Source organism: Pelodiscus sinensis, chromosome 5 (genome assembly GCF_052426305.1).
Source record: "Pelodiscus sinensis isolate ZL-2025 chromosome 5, ASM5242630v1, whole genome shotgun sequence".
Lineage (NCBI taxonomy): Eukaryota > Metazoa > Chordata > Testudines > Trionychidae > Pelodiscus > Pelodiscus sinensis.
Genome location: NC_143056.1, coordinates 130,464,461 through 130,486,663, shown reverse-complemented (window position 1 = coordinate 130,486,663; position 22,203 = coordinate 130,464,461). Strand labels below are relative to the sequence as shown.

General features: G+C 54.5%; 3 protein-coding genes across 3 annotated transcripts in view; 1 reads left to right on the top strand and 2 right to left on the bottom strand.

Moving 5' to 3' along the window:
• Positions 1-22,203, top strand: part of LOC106731292 (uncharacterized) — a 33,933-nt gene that overhangs the window by 4,489 nt on the left and 7,241 nt on the right. Inside the window, 3 exon segments of the mRNA XM_075929067.2 lie at positions 671-1,843; positions 12,752-13,360; positions 13,363-13,989. Coding sequence (XP_075785182.2) covers positions 671-1,843; positions 12,752-13,360; positions 13,363-13,989 — 2,409 coding nt within the window.
• Positions 4,611-9,516, bottom strand: LOC149524388 (uncharacterized). The gene is made up of 3 exons (XM_089778943.1): positions 9,208-9,516; positions 8,473-8,575; positions 4,611-7,956 (listed from the first exon to the last, which is right to left on the bottom strand). The coding sequence occupies exons 2-3, from the start codon at positions 8,549-8,551 to the stop codon at positions 6,590-6,592; spliced, it is 1,446 nt and encodes a 481-aa protein (XP_089635069.1). The 5' UTR covers positions 8,552-8,575; positions 9,208-9,516; the 3' UTR covers positions 4,611-6,589.
• On the bottom strand, positions 15,681-21,756 carry TACO1 (translational activator of cytochrome c oxidase I). Its single transcript, XM_075929106.2, has 5 exons — positions 21,285-21,756; positions 20,572-20,678; positions 19,399-19,532; positions 18,226-18,403; positions 15,681-17,473 (listed from the first exon to the last, which is right to left on the bottom strand). The coding sequence occupies exons 1-5, from the start codon at positions 21,544-21,546 to the stop codon at positions 17,273-17,275; spliced, it is 882 nt and encodes a 293-aa protein (XP_075785221.2). The 5' UTR covers positions 21,547-21,756; the 3' UTR covers positions 15,681-17,272.

The window sequence follows — 22,203 nt, the reverse complement described above, 5'->3', positions numbered from 1 at the left end:
CAGTTGCAACCCCTCCCAGCTTGGTATCATCTGCAAACTTAATAAGCGTACTTTCTATGCCAATATCTAAATCGTTGATGACGATATTGAACAGAGCCAGTCCCAAAACAGACCCCTGCGGAACACCATTAGTTATACCTTTCCAGCAGGATTGTGGACCATAAATAACTACTCTCTGAGTACAGTTATCCAGCCAGTTATGCACCCACCTTATAGTAGCCCCATCTAAGTTGTATGTGCCTAGTTTATTGATAAGAATATCGAGAGACCGTATCAAACGCCTTACTAAAGTCTAGGTATTCAACATCCACCGCTTCTCCCTTAATTTCATGATTCAGACAGAGAGCCTCAAAGGGCCCCGTTGATTCCAGGGGAAGTTAGGAGTTGGCAGATCCTTTGAGGATCTGGAGCTAAGCTCTTGGAAGGTGGGTCGGGCCCACCAGGGGTGGGAGGGCAGAGATAGCCAGTGGTGTGTGTATGTCTCAGGAGCTCTTACCTGGGCTATTAACTACTGAATTAACCCAATAGATGCTGCAGTGGCCCTCTATGCATTAAGCAGAAAAACATCTAGATTAATGCCATAGATTAATCCAAGCCACTCTCAATCCGCCCCAGGAACTCTCCTCTAGGTGTTAGTGCAGGAGTGACTCCTCTCTGGCTCGTCCTACAGGTGGCGGGATCCTGAAGAGAGGCAAGGAAGAGACTTCGCAGTGTGCAGCGGAAGCAGCCGGATGCGAAGGGAACGTGGCCTGTAGACCCAAGCGGGGCGATGGCTGGGTGGAAGGGCGGCAGGATCCCACACCTCTGGGCTCCATTTGCAGGGCGAGGGACATGAGCGGCGTGTCAGTGGGTGGCACCTCAAACCCCATCGCCTGCCCCACATGTGGGAAGGGCTTCAGCCGCAAGTCGAATCTGACAAAGCACCAGCGGATCCACACGGGCGAGCGTCCCTTTTGCTGCACCCAGTGTGGGAAACGGTTCACTCAGAGCTCCAACTTGTTCCGGCACCAGAGCCTCCATGCTGTGGGCGAGGGGCCCTGGTGCTGCCCTGAGTGTGGGGAGAGTTTCCCAGGGAGCTTGGGGCTGGCTAGGCACCGCAGAATGCATGCGGCAGGACAGAGATCCCACTACTGCCACCAATGTGGGAAAAGCTTTGCCAGTCGCTCACTCCTGACCATCCACCAGCGCAGCCACTCGGGAGAGCGGCCGTTCACATGTGCCCAGTGTGGGCGCAGTTTTGACCGCAGCTCCCTGCTGGTGGAGCACCAGCGAACCCACACCGGGGAGCGCCCCTACCGCTGTCACCAGTGCAGCCAGGCCTTCACCCGAGCTACCCACCTCAGCCGGCACCAGCTGATCCACCGTGGTGAGCGACCTCATGGCTGCCCCGAATGTGACAAGCGCTTCCGGCTCCAGGCTGCATTAGTCAAGCACCTGAGGAGTCACACCGGGGAGCGACCCTACAAGTGTGCTGAGTGTGGGGCCGTCTTTGCCAGTGTCTCCTCCCTGGCCCGGCACCGCCGGAGCCATGCTGGTGAGAAGCCCCACTGCTGCCCCGAGTGTGGCAAGAGGTTCGGGCAGAGCAGCGCCTTCGCTGAGCATTGCCGCACCCACACTGGGGAGCGCCCCTACTGCTGCCTGGAGTGCGGCCGGGCCTTCGCTGGCAGCTCCAACTTCCTCCGGCACCAGAGGATCCACACCGGGGAGCGGCCCTACCCGTGCCAGGACTGCGGCCGCACCTTCCGGGTCAGCTCCAACCTGGCCAGGCACCAGAGGACTCACCACCAGGGGCTGGCGGCCACTAACTCTGGAGATTCTCACTTGCTGGGGTGGGCAGGACACAGCTAGGACTGCTGGGGCATGGGTTAAGGTGGAGCTGAAGGCCGGGGGGGTGTTGGCTGGGGGTGTTGCCATGGCAGGTGTAGGCCAAGGTGGAGCCAAAGGCTGGGGCTGTTGCCATAGCAGGTGTAGGCCGAGGTGGAGCCAAAGGCTTGGGCTGTTGCCATGGCAGGTGTAGGCTGAGGTGGTGCCAAAGGCTGGGGGTGTTGACTGTGGCAGGTGCAGGCCAAGGTAGAGCCTGGAGCTGGGGCTGGAGCTATGGTCATGGCAGGTATAGGCCGAGGTGGAGGCTGGGGCTGTGGCCATGGCAGGTATAGGCCGAGGTGGAGGCTGGGGCTGTGGCCATGGCAGGCGTAGGCCGAGGTGGAGCCGAAGGCTGAGAGTGTTGGCTGGGGCCGTGGTGGGCATAAGCTGAGCTGGTGAGGGGACAAGGCAGGAGCAAGTGACTGGTGGCTGGTCTCTCGGCAGCCCTGAGTCGAGGAGCAGGATCAGATGGCCTCAGGGAAGACAGCTCCTGCATCCTGCCACATCAGCCCTGTTCCCTGCCATGGTGCTGAATTCCCTGCCCAGCTGGAGGCGCTGCCTCCCAAATACGTCTCCCGCCATGACTGCCAGCTTAGCCAGGCCTGCTGGGGCGGAGCCCTCTCCTGTCATTGTCCCGAGGAAGAGAGGAACAGTCAGCTTCTCTCTCAGGGCTCAGAGGCGCCCCTGGGGCAATCCCACTCCAGGATAGCTGCCCTTCATTGCTGTGTAGACCAGCGTCAGGCGGGCAGGACCAGCCCTCAGCACTGCACTTCGACCAGGGGTCTGTGCCACTGGCAGCGGATTGGGTACCAGCTTTATTGAGACTAAAAACGAAAACCCCGCCCCTCCCCCATTGCTGTGGGGTTTGTTGTTACCAAGTCCAGTGTGGGGCGGGCCGACACTGAGCTCTGAAGCTGCATGCTGAGCCATATTCATCCTACTCGCGCTTTTCACGTTGTCCTAAACATTGCTCCCCTTGGAGTCACTGTGGCTCGGGCACCGGCTGCAGGCTCATCAGACGTTGGCTCTCCAGGGTTAGCTCTGATGTCTGGAAGGACCCTGCACAATAGGTCTTTCCCCGGGCTCCCGACCTTGCGCCTGAGTTCCCAGCTGCTGGCCTCACATGCTGGGGGCTCTGTTGCTGCCCCATGTACCAGATTTCCGTCTGCCACCCCATGCCGCAGGGGCCCTGCATGCTGGGGTCCCAGTTTGAGTCCTGTATGCTGAGGGCCTTTGCTGCTGGCTGCATGTGCTGAAGGTTTGCTCCCAGCCTCAGCTTGGGGTGGGGTGACATGGGTAAGAGGGCTTAGCCCTCCCTCATTTTTTACAAATGTTCTTGCACCACTGCCTGCACTCCAAAGCCCTCGAACCCAGAGGCCTCTGGGCCAGATGGTAGCTGGCTGCTCCTGAGCCCGGGCACTCAGATCCTCTCTCCCAAGCGAGTCACAAAGCTCACAGCAGAGCCCCACTGGGGATGGGCGCAGGAAGAGATTCCCTGAGTGAAGGGCACTTCCCATGGACTTTGGGCAACTCCTTCCATTTTGACTCTCTTGGAAACAGAGGGCCTGCTCCCTCGCTGTGGGAAATCAGCTGTCACTCTCAATTTCAGGGGAACAGCTGACTTACCCCTGCAGCCTCAAGGGTCTCTTAACCTGTTTTTTAATAGGGAAGTGGTGATCTGGGGGAGTCTCTGGCTCCCACCTAACTTTCTTAGAAATCCAAGGAAGTTGGGTGCATAGAGACTTTGGCGGCTCAGGGCCACAGTGACTTGCCTAAAAGGCACCCAGCTGTTCATTAGGAAGGCCAGGAATAGCAAAGGTCATCTGAGTGTCATCTGTGCTTACTGCTAGACAACCCAGGGTTCGACTGAACATGTGTTTTAATACAGTTAAATGCGGGACCATTCTTCAAGGTTCCCTCTAATTTTTTTTCCATCTGAGGACAGAATAAATTTTGTTACATACACTGACACATGTGTGGATGTGCACCACAGTAGAAACACATGCTATTGGCTGTGGACACTCTGCTAATCATCTGGGAGGTATTTGAATCTCTCCTGGATGCCCTCCCAAGCGCTCAGCTTACAGAAAACTCTGGCCAACAAATGCAAACAAAATCTGTGAAGATTTTCAGAAGTGACTGGAGATTTGGGGGGGAAGAGCATGTTCTCCAGCTAGATACCTTTACCAGCCTTCCTTTGGGGAGAAAAGATGCTCAACATCATATTCAGAATCAGGCCCTTTTAAAGATGTCCAAAATGGGTCACTTTTTATGCTACACAGGTCCAATGCTGAAAGCATCATAGCTTCTATCAGCACTTCACAAGCAGCAGCTAGGTCCTGGATGCATCTGAGAAGATCTTCATAGGTGCCTCTAAAGTGGTGCCTAATAAATATGGTTATGGAGGTCAGGAAAGATGTTAACCTAGCTATTGTCTAAACTGGATGTGTGCTTATTCCAGCTGCTCATCGTGTATCTGTCCCAATGTAAACCTCTAGGGAAAACTATGGAAGTCACTTCTATTGGTGCAGCTGGGTCTTGAATTGGGGCAGATTTCCAGCATACAAATGATCTTGAAATTCCCTCAGGAAATCAGATGTAGAACTGGTTTAAATAGTGAAATGTTTCACCATAAAACATTTCATTTTTTGAGAAAGAAAGAAAGAAAGAAAGAAAGAAAGAAAGAAAGAAAGAAAGAAAGAAAGAAAGAAAGAAAGAAAGAAAGAAAGAAAGAAAGAAAGAAAGAAAGAAAGAAAGAAAGAAAAATTGATTTTATTTAAATTACAACTTTGGTCTGGATTTTCAAAAAAAGTTTTCAATTTCAGGGTTTGGAATTACTTCTCCCCTCTTCCTTTTTTCCCCCACAGCAAATGATGGGTGAAAGTTGAAATGGGACAAAAAGTGTGTTTGATGGAAAAAGAGCAAAGCAAAAATCCAATTTGAAATTAAACAGAAGCTGTAATCACCAGTTTTGTTGTTGAAAATAATGTTTTCATGAGGAAAAACTCCATTTGTCACTAAACTTAATTTTTTGGCCAGAAAAATGTTTTACTTTCAACATGTCAATTCACTCTAATTAATTTAATCCTTTAAAAATCCCGCTGGGTAGCCTAAAACCTAACATCCAAATCCAAGTGGTAAAGTCCTAACAAGCATAGTTCACTCTAACAAAACACTAACTAAGGACAAACTTACAGTTATTAATGGATACCTTTAATTTGTGGTACTGTTGTTAGAATCTTGTAGTTAACATTTTTTGTCTGGGAAAAAGTCTTTCCTTGGTTTCTATTTCTTGCTATGTGTTTTAACAAATAAAACAAACAAAACATGTAGTTTATTATTTCTAATCTTTCCTCAGTACTATTTTAAGTGTTTGTTTGCTAAAAAAAAAAATACATACACATTTTGGGAAAAGAATGGAAGAAAATGTTAATCTTCATATTACATGTAACACCATGTAGGTTTCATTCAAATAGAAGCAATAAGGTGACAATTGCAAAAGGGCTTGAAAAGCAAGGAGCCAAGTCCACTGTGACACACTGTTTATTCTTGTGTATCCAATCCATGGGATCTCTGCCCCCAAAGATGATTGTTACAAGATTGGAAACAGTAAGGGCATATGACTCTCTTCCAAAGCTGGTCAACCAACATTTTCTCAACTTTAGGTTTGTTGACAAAAACTCTGAACATTTGGTTCAGAGGAAAAATGTCAAGGAAATCAGACATTCCCAACCAAGTTTTGATTAAAAACAATCCATGGGGAAATACATAGTTCCTGACCAGCTCTAGTCTGTCAGACCCAATCCCAACCCAAATGCATCATCCCATGCAACCTTGAGCTAAAGGGATAATTCCAGGGTGCTCCCTCTAATTTTTTTTCATCCATGTATGGAATAAAGTTTGTTGTATGCACTGAGGCATGTGCAGTTTTGAACCACCAGTGGAAACACATGCTGCCATCTGTGGGTGCTCTACTAATCTACTACCTGACTCTCTCCTGGGTAGCTGCCCAAGTGCATAGCTTACAGGGAACATGGGTAACTCCCCCAGCTGTGAGTGATCAATTGGATGTTGCAGTAGCCAGGACTGTGCACCAGAGGAAGATGTGGCCACATGTATTAAACCAATGACTTACACCTGAGCCTCAGAATCCTAGCTGTGAATTTCAGCCTCTGGTAAATTCGTAAATCCTTCACAACCGAAACACGTGAACAAATACCATCAATGCCATTAGGACTGGGTTCACAAAGGCTTCCAAAATGTAACCTCAGCAGCACAGCCACTGTAAGCAATCAAAGAGCCCAAGTGAGTCCCCAGTATAAACATGGCTTTAAAACATCCTGAGATGTTGAAAACCATAAATGTAAGAATCTATTTACTCATAGTTCTGAGCCACTTGGAGTAATTTTTCCCAAATTTTCTCCCACACCATCAGGATCAGAAAATAACATTTTAAAAAGCTGAAATTTTCCTATAGCCACATGACTTTTTTGGAACAATATCACAAACAATGTCAATGAAAAGATAAAAATGTGTCTCATTCAGATTGACTTAGTGAAACTATTTGTCTGTCCCTTGGTTAGCTCTAGCACTAGACCTGCCCTTTATCCTCCTCTTGTGGCTGGAAAAAGGATTACAAGTCTGTGTCACCCTTGGCCCTGCAACTCAAGCAACAGGGGAGTCCCAGGTTCAAACCCCACTCAGGGAAGCCAGGTTCTGGAAGGGCTTAATTGGCAGGCGGGGAAAGTTCATCATCAGCATCATCCACCACAATAATAGTAGCATGAAGCTTCCGGTGCTGCGCCAGCTGCGAGGGAAAGCAGAACCCTTTTCCACACTGGTGGCAGCGGTGAGGCCGCTCCCCAGTGTGGATGGCCTGGTGCTGCACCAGATTGGAGCTCTGGGCAAAGGCACGGCCACACTGCCCACAGGCAAAGGGCCGCTCACCGCTATGGGTCATTTGGTGCTTGCGCAGCACCTTGCCATCAGCGAAGCTCTTGCCACATTGGTGGCAGCAGTAGGGTCGCTCCCCACTGTGCAGCCGCTGGTGCCGCAAGAAGCTGGAGCTATCGCTGAAGGCCCGGCCACATTTGGGGCACTTGTATGGGCGCTCCCCAGTATGAGTGCGTAGATGTTGTGTCAGGTTGGAGCTCTGGGCAAATGCCTTGCCACATTGGTGGCAGCGGTGGGGTTTCTCTCCAGTGTGGACTCTCTGGTGCTGCGTGAGGTGTGAACTCATGCTGAAAGCCTTCCCACACTCAGTGCATCGGAAGGGTCGCTCCCCAGTGTGGATCCTCAGGTGCTTGAGGAGAGGCGAGCGGTCTACAAAGCCCTTGTGGCACTGAGGACAGCGGTGGGGGTTGTCAGGGCTGTGCAGCCGCTGGTGCTTGACCAGCTGGGAGCGCAGGCAGAAGCCCTTCCCACACTGCGGGCAGATGTAAGGCTTCTCCGCCAGGTGGGTCTTCTGGTGCTGCGTCAGGTTGGAGCTCTGGCTGAACCCTTTGCCACACTGGTGGCAGCGGTGGGGTTTCTCGCCAGTGTGCGTGTACCGGTGCTCAATCAGGTGCGCTCGGCGGCCAAATGCCCTTCCACAGTCAGGGCAGCAGTAAGGCCGCTCTCCAGCATGGATACGTCGGTGCTGGGCCAGCCGGGAGCTGTCGGCAAAGCCACGCCCACAGCTGGGGCAACAGTAGGGGCGCTCGCCCGTGTGGGTACGGGCATGCTTGGTGAGCGACGAGCTGTCCACAAAGCCTTTGCCACACTGGGGGCAGGTGTAGGGCCGCTCCCCTGTGTGGGTCCGGCCGTGCTTAACAAGGGACGAGCTGTCGGCGAAGCCTTTGCCGCAGTCGGCGCAGCGGTAAGGGCGCTCGCCCGTGTGCATGCGCCGGTGCTGCACCAGGTGCGAGGGCCAGGTGAAGGCTTTGCCGCAGTCCCCGCAGGCATAGGGCTTCCCTGAGTTGGCGGTGGGAAGCGTCATGAGCAGCCACTCTGGATCAGGGCTGGGGGACAACTCCCACTCGGACCCTTCCGACAGCACCCCATCCTCCAGGCCAGGACTCCGCTCCTCGTCCCCTCTCTGCGCCCCGTCACCAGCTGGAACGACATGGAAATGGATCATCCCTTGCTGGGCTGAAAAGCAGTCTTCCAACCCCCACCCAAGAGACAGGGCTGGCCGAGAACCACTGTCCTAGCACAACGCCCAAGCATGGAGAAGGACTGGAATCCAGAACAGGGAGTCCAGAGAGCAGCTCCCATAGGGGCTTATGAGGAAGGAATGTCAGTGTAAACGGATAAATGTTTACAGAGACAGCAGCTGGGAGCGAGTGGGTGAGCAGTTGCTCCTAGAGCCCAGGATCCTTGAAATTGCTAGTGTGGCACTCAACGCAGCTCTGCGGGCTGGGGCAAGGGGCACCCGTCCCGGGAGCACAGAGCAGCCCTCTCTCCCCCAAATCCCAATTTGCCCCAGAGCCTGCAGAGGCTGTTGGCTCCCTTGGTCACAACGAACACCTGTTGCATTGTTGTGACAATTGCTGGTTCCGGTGCCAATTTTGATGAGAGCTCAGGACATCTTGGGGAGCTGGGGTTCACTAGGAAGTGTCTGTCTCTCACCTGCCAATGTTCCTGGCGGGCCGCAGCTGTCACTGGAGCACCCCGGATCCCGCGGGCACGGCTCTACCTCCGGCTCCATCTGGCTCTCCCGGCTGGCTTGGGGCTGGGAAATAGAGCAGTGGGGAGAGTGGGGCAGGGTGAAACAGCTGTCACAAAGGATGCTCTGTGAGTTTGAACATCTGGAGGAACAGCTGATTGCGGTACATGGCGGAAGGGACCAAGCCATTCACCCGCCCAGCAGGTGAGTCCAGAAGGCAAAACACCTGGGTGGATGCAGCGAATGGGGCAGGTGATGGGGGCCAAAGGAGGGAGCTGTGGGGCCAGTGGAACCAGCCTCCACAGCCTGGGGGCTGATCTACGCCTGGCTGCAGGGTAACAGGGCCCAATACAGATGTGGCCAGAGGTCAGTGGAAGAACAGGTCCCGGGACAGAGCTACTGCCCCTTACCTGCGTGGATGGAAACCCCCCTCCCGCTGCTTGGAGGCAGCTGTGCCCAGGGGTGCAGACATGCCCCCAGCTCCAGGGGCTGGAACCAGACAGGTCTCTAGTGAGGACGCTGCCCCAGCCAGGGCGAGGGGAGCGGGGGCAACATCTTGTCTATAGACCCAGCTGGGTAGGGACGGGGGGGGGGGTTCTCTGGGCTCACACCCCGCCGCCCTTGGGGCCGCTTTCTGCAGGCGGCGATTCCTGCCTCTCCCCGCCCGCCGGGCCCCGGGGCTGCCCCCGCGGACTCACCGGCTGCGCGCACCCGCAGGCCGGGAGCCGGGCGTCGGTCGGGGCGGGCGCAGGAAGGTCCCTCCAGTTATATCGTCCCCGTCCCGGCGTCTCCGGCTGCGGGCTGGGAGGAGAAAGGCGGCGGGGTTAACCCCCTCCTGCCCGGCCTTTCCCTCTGGCTGCGGGCGGGGCCAGGACCCGCACAGGTCGCAGCCAGCTGATGGGCAGGGACGCGCGCCGCGCCGGTGGGAGCGGCCCGGGGGTGCCAGGCGCAGGGCGGAGTGATGCGAACCAAGGCACAAGCCCCAAAGCCATGGCGTGTTCTGGGATCACCCCTCACCAAGCAAGCATCAAAGGGGAACTCAGGCGCCCTGGGCAGGCCGGTCTCGCTCGCCACCCAGCAACCCTGCTCTTGTGATCCCCGGTCTGTCCCAGCAAGAGTCACAACAATATTCAAGTGACTGGCAGCCCCAAAGGCCTTGCCCCAGTGTTAGCGCACTTTAGGCCCAAGACCACACTTGTAGCCAAGCCTGTAAGTAATGAAAGTTTGATTAACATTTTAAAAAATCGACAAGAGGGTTATTCACCAAGTTAAAGCAGGTAACGTTCCCCCACACAAGATTTACAGTCTTAGGTTCCAAAAATTAGCAAAAGCCATGGTAATATGAAGTCCCTTGGTGCTAAGTGGCTTGCTTAAACTCAGCAATATTGCTCTCTCCTGGTTCCATACAGCACAGTGTGACAAATCTTCTTGACAGGGATTTTATTCCCTTCTCCCCAGAATTCAAACTCTGCTGGTGTGACAGGGGCGCAACTGGGACCTCTGTGCATGAGCCAGGGTGTGTCTACACTGCAGGGATTAACTGGAAATAAGCTATGCAAATTGAGCTAAGTCAATTGCATAGCTTATTTCGAAATAGCTTATTTTGCAGTCAGGAGCATCTACACAGCACTTATTTCAAAACAAGCCACTTTTCCTCCAACTTCCCTTACTCCTTGTACAATGAGGGTTACAGGAGTCGGAGTAAGAAGTCCTCCAAATTGACAGTATTTTGACACTATTTCAAAATAACTGATTGCTGGGTAGATGCAGACTAAATTATTTCAGAATAGCGCTAGTTACTTCGAAATAGTGTTGCAGCGTAGATGTAACCTAACACTTGAACTAAAAGCCAGCTGGCGCTCAGCTAAAGCTGTAGAGCACACTCATTCTTTCTCTCTGTGGCTACGTCTACACTGGCCCCTTTTCCGGAAGGGGCATGTAAATTTCACCTATCGTAGTAGGGAAATCCGCGGGGGATTTAAATATCCCCCGCGGCATTTAAATAAAAATGTCCGCCGCTTTTTTCCGGCTTTTAAAAAAGCCGGAAAAGAGCGTCTACACTGGCCCCGATCCTCCGGAAAAAGCGCCCCTTTCCGGAGGCTCTTATTCCTACTTCAAAGTTGGCTCCCTTGGTCACAACGAACACCTGTTGCATTGTTGTGACAGTTGCTGGTCCTTCAAAGTAGGAATAAGAGCCTCTGGAAAAGGGCGCTTTTTCCGGAGGATCGGGGCCAGTGTAGACGCTCTTTTCCGGCTTTTTTAAAAGCCGGAAAAAAGCGGCGGACATTTTTATTTAAATGCCGCAGGGGATATTTAAATCCCCCGCGGATTTCCCTACTACGATAGGTGAAATTTACATGCCCCTTCCGGAAAAGGGGCCAGTGTAGACGTAGCCTGTAAGTACCACTCCACAAGACTGTGCACCTCACCCAGTAGGTGGGTGAGTTACACTGGGACAAGCCTGTTCTGCACTTTGTGTGAGGGGGAAATGATCAACAATGTCTTTTGTTCACTGATGTTCCTCTCCACAACACTTTGTCTTTGGCCTCCTATGGTTGGACGGAAGATGATGCCTCTTGGGGTAAGGTAATGCTTGTCTCCCGACTCGGGATTTCCGGTTTCATAGCAAACACTTGAATCGTTGCAGAGCACACACTTAACTATCACTTTATAACAGAGGGTACAGATATCACAAGTGAGATCAATGCCTGAAGCAAGGTATCATAAAGTCCATACACCGAACACATTTCTAGGCAGCTAATAGCTATTGTAGCAATGCAAACACACAGGCAAACTAGTCTGGTTTCCAGCTCTGCATTTGTCAGTGTTTAGTGAAGCCTAGGACCCTTGGCTTGAGCTGGTATCTTGTCTATTGGTGTCCCAGCACTATTCTCACAAAAGTCTACTGGGGAACATCCCAGGAAAGTGGGAGCAGTAGTTGGGCCTTTGGTGGCAAAGCAAAGCTCTCCCATGATTGGAGAAGGGTTTAAAGAAGAGCTACAGCAGCTATCTGAGAGCTAGAAAACCTGCTTTCTAGTTAAGCTAGTCAGGATTAGGTGTGTTGATAAATGTCGATGAATGTCAGTGTCACCATCCACACACACCCACAGATGGGAAAAAATTTCCATTGTAATAAAAAAAATGTACAGATAGGTAAGGCAAGAAACATGCTGCTTGAGAACTAACTAGAGTTTGATCTCAGGCTACAGGCCTTGTGTATTTTGACAGTGACATTGATCATTAGTGTTTTAGCAAATATAAAGCTTTAGCTTTTTAATCTCAAAATCTGTTGTCATCAAATAATTATGGTCTGACATCTTGCCCCGTCATTGGACCCCCTATCATTTTCTGCAACTGCAAAAATTTAAATAAATATTGAAAAAAGTTGCTTCAAACCAAACAGATGTGATCCATCAAAATTATTTAAAAAAAAAAAGTTCTGTCAAGCCTGCCAATAGTGAGGTACGGAAGGGAAGCTCTCAATGGGTTTAGCTGACTCGAGAGAAGGTTAAGACGTGATCCCAGCGTAAGCAGCCACCCAGAGAAAGGATTCCTAAGAGCAGAGGGGCTCCTTAACCTCCAGTCTAAGCAGAGCATGATACACTAGCTAGCCACTAAGTCCCTGGCCCTGCCTCCATGGTGACGCATTTGGCTCTTTCTCAGGTCCGGGTAAAAGCAGTGACCTGGAGAAGATGGCATCCCCTGGGGCATTATGGGAATCTTCTGATTCCCAGCTGGACCAGCCCCAGCCTGTATCTCAGGAGGCAAAGGGGGAGACCTCAAGACTTCACCTGAGCTGCTTTGTGACATGAAAGGGGACCCCCTTGAAACTGGTAACAAAGCTCTTCTCAGTTCCACGTCCTTACTGCATGTCTGTGCAGGGCCCTGATCTCTGTCGCTGTGAATCTGTACAGCGCCTGGCATGATGGGGCCCTATCCCCATGTTATTTATCTGGGCTGACCAGTGTCAGGTCTGCGCACCTCACAGTCATTTAGCCTAGCTGCCCAACCCCACTTTGAGGCCAGGAAGGATCAGGCTAAGGATGGGAAAATGAGGCCTGGGGAGATTCACCAGCATGACTCAGTCGGTTTCAGAGCAGAATATTGAACCCAGATCTCCTGGCTCCCAGGCCAGCACCCCAAGCCCCGAACCCTCCCATTTGTAGATGCTCCAGCCATAGAAGTTATAACAACAGAGTGACTCAGGATGTCTCTCTCATCTGGACTGTCTCTTCATTCCAGCTGTTGACTGGATGCTGAGCAAGGAAGGTGCCGACACTGTAGGGACGTTGCATTCTGCCCCTAGCTTCCTGTGCCCCTTCCCGCTCTGGGAGAACCTGGCAGACGCCAGTGGCTGTGGGGACAAGGTCCTCAGGGATCCCACTTCTCTCCCCCAGCAGGACAAGAAGCCCTTTGGAGGCCACCAAGAAGAGGAGTTTGGGGATCTCACCCATTCCCCTCAGCAGAGTGGGATGCTTAGAGATCTCCCCTCCACCCACCAGCCCGCCGAGAAGCCATTCCGGTGCAGCGAGTGCAGCAAGACCTTCGGGCAGAGCTCTCACCTGCGGCAGCACCAGATTACGCACACCGGGGAGCGCCCTTACCAGTGCCCCGACTGCGACAAGCGCTTCAGCTGGAGTTCAGCCCTGTGCCAGCACCAGCGCATTCACCGTGGCGAGCGCCCCTACCAGTGCACCGACTGCGGCAAGCGCTTCACCCAGAGCTCCAACCTGACCACGCACCGGCGCATCCACAGGGGCGAGAAGCCCTACTGCTGTGCCCAGTGCGGCCGCGCTTTCAGCCAGAACACCAACCTGCTGACCCACCAGCGGATGCATGCGGGGGTCAAGCCCACAAGTGCTCCCAGTGTGGGCGGGTCTTCGTGGAGTGCTCGTCCCTGCTCAAGCACCGAGGCGTGCACCTGGTGAAGCCGTACCAGTGTCCCGAGTGCGGACGCAGCTTCACGCAGGGCTCCACCTTGGCCCAGCACCTCCGCATCCACACTGGCGAGAAGCCGTACCAGTGCAGGGAGTGCGGGAAGTGCTTTAGGCAGAGCTCGGATCTGGCCCAGCACTGCCGGGCCCACACAGATGAGAGATCCTACTACTGCCACGAGTGTGGCAAGGCCTTCAGCCAGAGCTCCAACCTCATCACTAACCAGGCATTACACACCAAAGAGTGGCCCTACAAGTGTCCAGACTGTGGGCGTGCCTTCAGGCGCAGCTCCCATCTGGTTACCCACTGGCGAACTCACACTGGGGAGCGACCCTACCTCTGCCACCAATGTGGCAAGGGCTTCAGCGAGAGTTCCACCTACATCCAGCATCAGACCACCCACACTGGCGAGCGCCCATACAAATGCCCGCAGTGTGGCAAGGCCTTCAGCCAGAACTCCAGTCTGCTGACCCACCAGCGCATCCACACTGGGGAAAAACCCTACCGCTGCCACCAATGCGGCAAGAGCTTCTGGCAGAGCTCAGGCTATCTGCAGCACCAAAGGACCCACGCAACCTTGCAACCCTCCACCATACTTACACAACAGTGCTCCCTGGAGGGAGCTATATGTCTGGCATCATGAGCCTCCTTTGTTTGTGCTAACTCAGAGAAATGATGGAAATTACTGAGCACAATATATTGCCCAGCCTACAGCAGGCCGCAGAGGGTTATACAGAGTGGGAAATTCACCTGAATCTCCTGCTAGGGCTAAAGCAGAGACACAGTGAGCGATCTGGGCGGGATCTTGATTTTCATTTAATGGGGAATTCTGTCATGGGGGGGGAGGCGGCATCCATTCCAAAATAGAATGAAAAGAAACAAATTCAAAACTTCCCCTAAAGCAAAATCCCATGGCAGGGGGTAAGGGCGAAATCATCCCATGTGTATCGAAATAATTTGTTCTGGGTTAGACTAATTATATAACATAATATACAATTTGTAAAACATAGGAAACAGGCAATTTACCAACTGAAAGGAAACATTGGCAATGGAAAATCCAAAATGTTCCGCTAAAGTTCAAGGCATCTTGTTCCCTTTTCTTTTTTCCTAAATGACATTTTATTGCAATTGCTGCATTTCCATGCAATGAAATTGCCGCTGCAGTAAAATGGCTTTTTTAGACACAGACACTGCCACCAGAAAAGTTCCAACTGGCTCTTTTCAATAATGGCTACACAGGTTGAACCTCTCTAGTCTAGCATGCCTGGGACCAGACTGGTGCTGAACCTGAGAATTTGCTGGACCACAGGAGGTCAATATTATCTAGCAGCATCACCAACATGTCCACTGCTAACTGGGCTCTGGGAAGACACTTAGGGGTAAATGAGAGCTAAATAACAGCACAAAACACTGAGAGCTAGGACTGGTGGCTGGAAACAAACTTTATGGGACCATGGGAAACTTGGCAACACCCATGATAAGTGGACATCCAGCTAGCTAAAACCATGCTGGACCATGGTTGCCAGACCAGAAAGTGCTGGACCGGTGAGGTTCAATCTGTAACGTGCATTTCCCAGCCAACCCAACCTATGGTTGCACCCAGTTAGATGTGAACCGGACACTTCAAACAGATGGTCTTGTGATGCATTATCCCATAGTCCACTTTACTAGTCACATAGATTCATCTCCCTCAATTTCTGAGGGTTCTTTAATCTTACAAAGACAGAAAGAAACCCATTGGCTGGGAGCTTCCCTGTGTAGATTTGCAATGGGAGAGCAAAAAACTTTGAAACACTAGAATCAAAACATTTAAACTAGGGCTGTAAAACCCCGATTACTCAGTTAACAAATTAACATTAGGAGAGATCAGCTGTATTTGTATTTTTAATTTGCGTCTCTTATTTCGAGTTACGGTGCGGTGCAGACATACCCTCACTGGAATGGGAGTTAGAGTCTCACGTCCCATATTTGTGTTGTGAATAACACACTGGCTAACCTCTACCAGGCTCTGAGCTGGGGAGCCTGTATCGAGATGACTGACCGTGAAGGCAATGTTGCATTCCTTCTATTTATATTTTTAACCTTTGTTTTGTGATGGGATTTTTCAAATAAACCGAAGGGAAAACTCAGAACAAAATACCAGTTTTTCCATAGCCTGGGCATAGTTTGTGTCTTCATAATCAACTCAACTTTGGAAAATGCCCAGGGTCAAGGAGCATTGACATGACACGAAAGCCCACATTATATCTGTCTTATTAACTAAAACAGAGTGGCACAAACACTGTAAGTGAGGTTAAAGTCCAAGGAATTCCCATCCATGGCCAATAAGCCACATCTTCAGTGGCTGAAAAGGCGCAGCGTATAGTCTGTCTTTAAACACAAGCTTGTTTTGAGGGTGGAGCTAGGGAAGGACACCACCAGCTGCTCGCCAGTGGGTCCCCTGCTGTGGGACCCCATATACCACACTGACGCTAGCTTGGCCCGTGGGCAGGGTCCAGGCGCACATGCAGTGGCAGGGATCCAAGGCGGCAGCAGATGCAGCCACCCCTACATGGCTGCCTGACCTTTGAGCCTGGCCTGCTTCCAGAGACACACACAATACACAGCCTGGAAGGCAAGGAGAGTGGTGCTCAGCCTAGTAACCCCGTGTGGTGCTGGACGGGGGGGGGGAAGGCTATGGAGTGGGGTGAGGGCTCAGCAGGGGGCACTCTGATTCCTGTGGCCCATTGGCAGTCCTATTTGGATGCAGGATTTATCTTCAGTGCCGGTCCCAAAGCTCCATCGGGACGTGACACCCGCTGGGGCCAGTGACAGGAGAAAAACACCACGTTTCACCTCACTCTTGCACTTGGAGATGAAGGCTAACACTGCTTTTTTGCATGGAGTAGAGCCTCATCCTACCCATTTTAGAGGCCTATGCCCCTGGTCAAGCTCCATTCTGTGACCGTGACTAACCCCAGGCCTAGATCGGCGGTGGCTACCTGAAGCGCAAAGGGCGGTCCCACCGTGGGACAGGCTGGCCCTGCGGCGCGTGGTAGCACTTGCTGGAGTGGTGTGCAGGCCTCCTACTTCCCTAATCCCTATTTCCACTTTTCCTCCCAAAGGCCTCCTCCTTGGGTCCTCTTCCCTTCTTGGTTGCATTCAAAATGGCTGCAGCAACACCATGGCAACCGCCGAGTTCTATGGAGGGAGTCTCCCCAGCACCGTCAAGCAACATTTATTAAGCAGTGGAAGGGAAAGGCAGCCCACCTTGGGCAATGCATTTGGAGGGCAGGGCACACGGGGTCACAGACTGGGGGGCAGGAGGGGTTTAAGTCTGTAGGCTGTCGTGGCCTTGGCACAGTGTTACTCTTCATCCACGAGGTGCGCGGTGCTGTATGGACGCAGCGGACGCTCCCTCCGCCCACCACAGCGGGAGAGAGGCGGGGTCAGGGGAACGTGCCAGCGCATCACACGGGGAAGCCGCTGGATCCGATTCATGAGGGGAGTTGAGCCATTCAGGCCATAAATCCCAGGGGACGAACCTAAGAGCCATAAGGCGCCTTGGAGAACACGCCCCGTGCCTGAGGGTGCTGAGTTCGAAACCAAATGGAGCTCTGGGGCCCAGTCCCAGGCTGGATGAGGTAAAGGCCTGAACTGGTTGCCCCATGGGCTCCTGATCCAAGGAACTAGACCAGGCTGGGAACCACACACTGGTTACTGTCCGTACAGGAGCCTCTCAGGCCGAGCTGTCCACCGTACACCCACCGCCCTCTATACGGGCTGATCTTAGGCCAGGACGAGGCCTTGTCACCTGCTAGCCAGGCAGGTCTTCACCAGCGCTGGCCCCTACTCGATGTTGTCGTAGACCCGCATCACCTCCTGGCTGTCGCCCAGGGTGGCCAGCAGCTGGGACGCCTGCTCCATCGCCTCCTCCGAGAGCTGCACCCTGGTGTTGGGGATGAACTCCAGGGCAGCGGACAGCGACTGCAGCCCCCGCGCGTCCAACTTCGCCCGCACCTGGTGCAGCGAGGCCACCTCACACACAAACTGAGGGGAGAGGACAGGGGCTGTGAGTGGCTGCGAGCTTGCCTGCCTGTCCCCCCCGGCCGCAGCACAGTCGTGCGGGTGCCCCCTGAATGCAGTGTGGGTCCTGCCTCTTCAATGCCGGGTGCTGGCTACCATCTACCTCACTGTGTGACCCCCATTCAACCTGTGCCTGCCCTGCGGCTCCCAGAGATTTACCCTCCCACTCCAGGCACAGAGGCAGCAATGCAGGGCCTGGGGGCAGCTCTCTCCCACACCGTCCCCCTGGGGAGGCAGGGAATGGGACAGAGCAGTGTGTGATGCCCAGGGCAGACCCCGAGGGAGGCTTTTTCCAACCTCCTTATGCTTCCCTAGCATTCCCAAGGACAAAGGCTAAGTGAACCCTCCCAACTATCCTGTGTATAATCCCCCGAGCCAGAGATGCACCAGCCAGACCCTCACGTATCTGCCTCTCCCCGGGCCAGAGCAGGGCCAGCTCTCCAGAATTCCTCCCTTCCCTGGGCAGATCTGCACCCACCAGACCCTCACATATCTCTCCCTTCACCTGGGTGGGCTCAGAACCAACCAGACCTGCCCCATAGCCAGATTAACATCCTGATTGGTGCCTGAGCAGTTACATCAGCTGGCGGCTGCCCCCCATTGGCTGCCAGTATCTCCCGCTCTGCAGTCCCACGGTCCCCCAGCAGTCTGCCCTGTGGCAAGGGCCACCGTGGACCTGCCACGATGTGAGTCAGGGAGCCGCGTCACACACCCACCTTCAGAACCGCCCGCTCCTCCTCATCCTCTTCTTCCCACACATCCTGGGCCCCGGCCTCGATCGCCAGCTCCAGGGCCTGCTCCAGGGCCACGGGCCTCTGCTGCGAGTCTCGCCCGCTGACCGTGATCACCCCCTTCTTGTCGAAGCTGTGCCGGGCCCCCTCACACATCTGTGCGCTGCGCGGGAGAAAGGGGACACCAAGAGAGAGGGGGTCATGTCTATCCAGCATGAGAGACCAGTCCAGGATGCTAGTCCAAGGGCTCCATGTTTCGCAGGAGCAGGGAAGGGCTCAAAAAGCCACAAGAACAATTCATCTGCCTCACTGAGAGAACTTGAAGGCTCTCGGTGTATTGAAGACAGATGCCTGCCAGGGATGGTCTAGCTGGTGCTTGGTCCTGCTGTGAGGGCAGGGGACTGGACTTGATGACCTCTCAAGGTCCTGTCTGGTTCTATGATTCTGTGAATTCATCAAAGGGCCATGGTGCCCATCCAACCCTGCCTCTTGTCTAACCCAGACCAGAGAATCTCCCCTCCCGCCCCCCCTCCCACCCAAAACCTGGATTCCTGGCCCTGGGCCAGTGACTCCTGGCTGAGCTAGAGAGGAGCTCTGAGAAAGGGTCGCCCCATCTCCACTGACAGACTCCCAGCGATGGAGACTCCACCTCATCCTGAGGGGAGCTGTCCCAAGAATCAATTCCCTCCCCTGGTAAACTCTTATTCCCAACATGAATTCATCTCCCTTCAGCATTTTCCAAAGCATTTCCCTAACATTTTCCAAAGCATCTACATGACATAGGAGCCTGAATCCCATTAATTATCTAAGATGTAGGCTCCTAAAAGGCCTCACATCACTTTTGAAAATGGGACTATGGCTCCTAAACCACTTGGGTGCTTTTGATAAATGAAGCCTGGGGTTGAGTTATTACAGCCTCCTGTAGACAGCCTTGGCCCCCACGTAGATTGCATCTCTCATATCTCCTACTTCTGGCAAAGCTGCAGAGAAGGCCGTAGCCAGCTACAGCCCTTGCATTCCTGCAGTGTGTTCATCTCCACCACTAAACACTCATGTTTTAAGACCCAGACGTGTCGGGTTTGGTCACTGGATGGCGCACAGGAAGGGCCCTTGTGTGAGGAAATGCAGGATCGTCAGGCCCGGCAGAGAAGAACTGACCCGCTGCGGCTCAGGATGAGCCGGATCTCCTGGTAGGCTCGCTTGGCGTTGTCCGTCAGCACTTCTATGAGCAGCGCAGACCCGCCAGGGCCTCTGGCTTCATAGAGCAGGTACAAGGAGTTCTTCCCTTTGCCCTGCAGCGGGAAGGGGCAGATTCAGCTCTGTGGCTGGGCTCATGTCTTGGGAGGTGCCAGGGCACTTCCCCTTCACTCCCTGCCCTGGTCCAAAGTGCAGGCATTGGGGTTAGTTTCAAGCCAGCGTAACCATGGCTCTGACACCACAGAGCCTTTATCCATGTCCCTGTTCCCTATTCCCACCTCCTCCCCCTTAGCAGGCCCAACCAGACCTACAGTGCACAACCCTGCTCCTACCCCTTACCATTTATGCTCATGTTCTGTATCGGAGGGTCACAAATCTGGGGTCTTCGTCCCACCCCTTTTGTATTCCATGGGAGGGTTAAGGAGTGAGAATGTGCAGGCTTTTCCTATGCCTCTCAGCCAGTCCTCCCTTGCCCCTCCCAACTGGTTGCTTGACCATGGCTTGAGAGATGAGGCAGGCAGCCTTCCAGCACATGCTCGAGTGTTATACCCCACCATACTCTGCAACACGCTTAGCTATCTCTTCTCATTGAACTAGCAAACCCCTTTGGCCGGGCAGTAGTAACGCACACTGTCTTTGTGCTCAGATATTAATCTACTGTATGTTTGAGGGAGTTTGTCTGTCTGTTCAAGAATTCCTTCTAAATGGTAAGAGCTAGAACCACCAAATTCAGTAGACAGCTTCCTCTTCTCCTAACTTAAAGCAAGGGCAGGGTTTGGTTGTGCCAGGACAAGAGAATGTGCCTGGAATGGGATTGCTTCTCATAAAACCGTACAGAAAAGAAACAGAATCACCAGGCAGAGGAAAGGGGCTGGCTCGGTGCGCCCCCTCCCCATCCAGAAGTGCCCCAGCCCCAAGACTCCCAACCCTCAGGCGCCCTTTAGGGAGGGGCTGAAGCTCCCCCTGCCCCCCCCCCCCATTCATATAGGAACATTGCTGGCTGTTCCCCTTCGTCAAGCCACAAGCCCAGCCTGGCTCCCTCCTTCAAGGCTCCCAACAGCCCTTGGCACCGCCGGGCCTGGCCAATGAGTCCCTCTGTCCCACGAGCTGGGCTGGCAGGATGCGGCCACTTACAACTCCCTTGATGGCCGCCTCAATGGATGCTTTGGGCATGCTCTTGCTCCGGCACTGCTCGATGATGTTGGCCAGGTTGGTGTTGAGATCAGGGTTGGGTCCCCCCTCTGCAGCAGGACAGAAAGCAGCAGTCACAGGGAGACACGGTGGCGATCCCCTTCCAAGGCAGTCCTGGCTCCCAGCCCCCACCGCTATAAACCTCCAGCCCCCTCCCAGATTCTCACACACCCCTGTTCCCACCCACCCTTCCAGAGCTGGCAATGGGACCCAGGCGTCCTGAGGCCTTTGGTGACCCTTTCTGCCCCAAACCACCTGTCCCAAGGCCCTTCCTCTCTTCAGCCACCATGAACTGTTACCCCAGGCCGCATGAACCACAGTGACTTGTCTGCCCCCCTCTTACGTGAAGCAGCTGCTGGGGGGGGGGACCCAGTCACCTAGGAGGAGGTGCTGTGGGACAGAGCAAAGGTCCAGTGGAGGAAGGATGAGAAGGGGCGAGACACTACCCCGCAGACCAGCATCTTCTGCTCCAGCAGCCAGGGGGGATGCTGGCCTCAGGTAACAGAGATTAGGGGGTGCTGGAGTTAGGAGCAACAGAGTCAGTGCTAGGGGTCAAAGTTGGGCAGGCAGGAACTGTAGCGCCCCCTCTGGTTGTGGCAGACCCCTGGGGTCCTGGGGGGCTGTGTCAAGCACGGGGGCTGTGCCCCCCCCCGTACCTCTCACGGCAAAGCGCAGCAGCATGGTGAGCTTCTGGAAGAGCCGGCAGCGCTCAGCATCCCGCGGGCCCTTGACGTGTTTGACCTTGGACCATTTGTTGTGGCCGGCGGGGGTGGCACCCGACGCGTGCAGGGCCCGGCCAGGCGGGTAGCTGGCGGGGCCGGCCAGGCAGGGCGCCAGCTCCTTCAGCACCAGCAGCGAGGCCAGGAGGCGGCAGCGGTGCGGGGCAGCGGCCCTCCCCACGGCGCGGGGCAGGGCCATGGGCCTCTGCAGCCCGCCCCCCGGTTGCACAGCTGGGGGGCGGCTCCTGTGCTGCCCGCGCACACCCGGCCCGGCCCGGCCCGGGAGAGAGCCAGGAGTCCGGCCCCAGCCAGCGCCCCGGGGCCCCGCTCACAGCCCCAACCCTGCCCCCCGACGGGCTCCTGCGCCCCAGCTGCAGCGCGGGACCCGGGCGGCCGGGCCGGAAGGTGCAGGCGCTGGAGCCGCCCAGCTGCTGGAGGCGGCGCAGGCGCGGGGCGGAGCCTCCCCGGGGTCCCGGCCCGGAGCGCGCTGCCCGGCCATGGCTGCAGCGGGGCCGGCGCAGGTAGGAGGCTGCGGGGCTGCCCGGGGCGGGGGGCGCGTCCCTGGGGCGGGGGGGCCGCAAGCGCCTGTTCCCGGCCCGGGGCGGCGGGCGCTGAGTGCGGGTCGCTTGTGCCAGCAGCCCCCGGTGGCGTTCGAGGACGTGGCTCTGTATTTCACCCGGGCGGAGTGGGAGCTCCTGTCCCCGCCGGAGAAGCAGCTGTACCGGGAGCAGATGCTGAGGAATTACCGGGCCCTGGTTTCCCTGGGTAAGGACCAAGTTCCCTTTCACTCACTGCACTAACACGTCCCGGCTGTCTGGACACCTCGACTGATCTGTGCCACCGAGTGGCCAAGTGG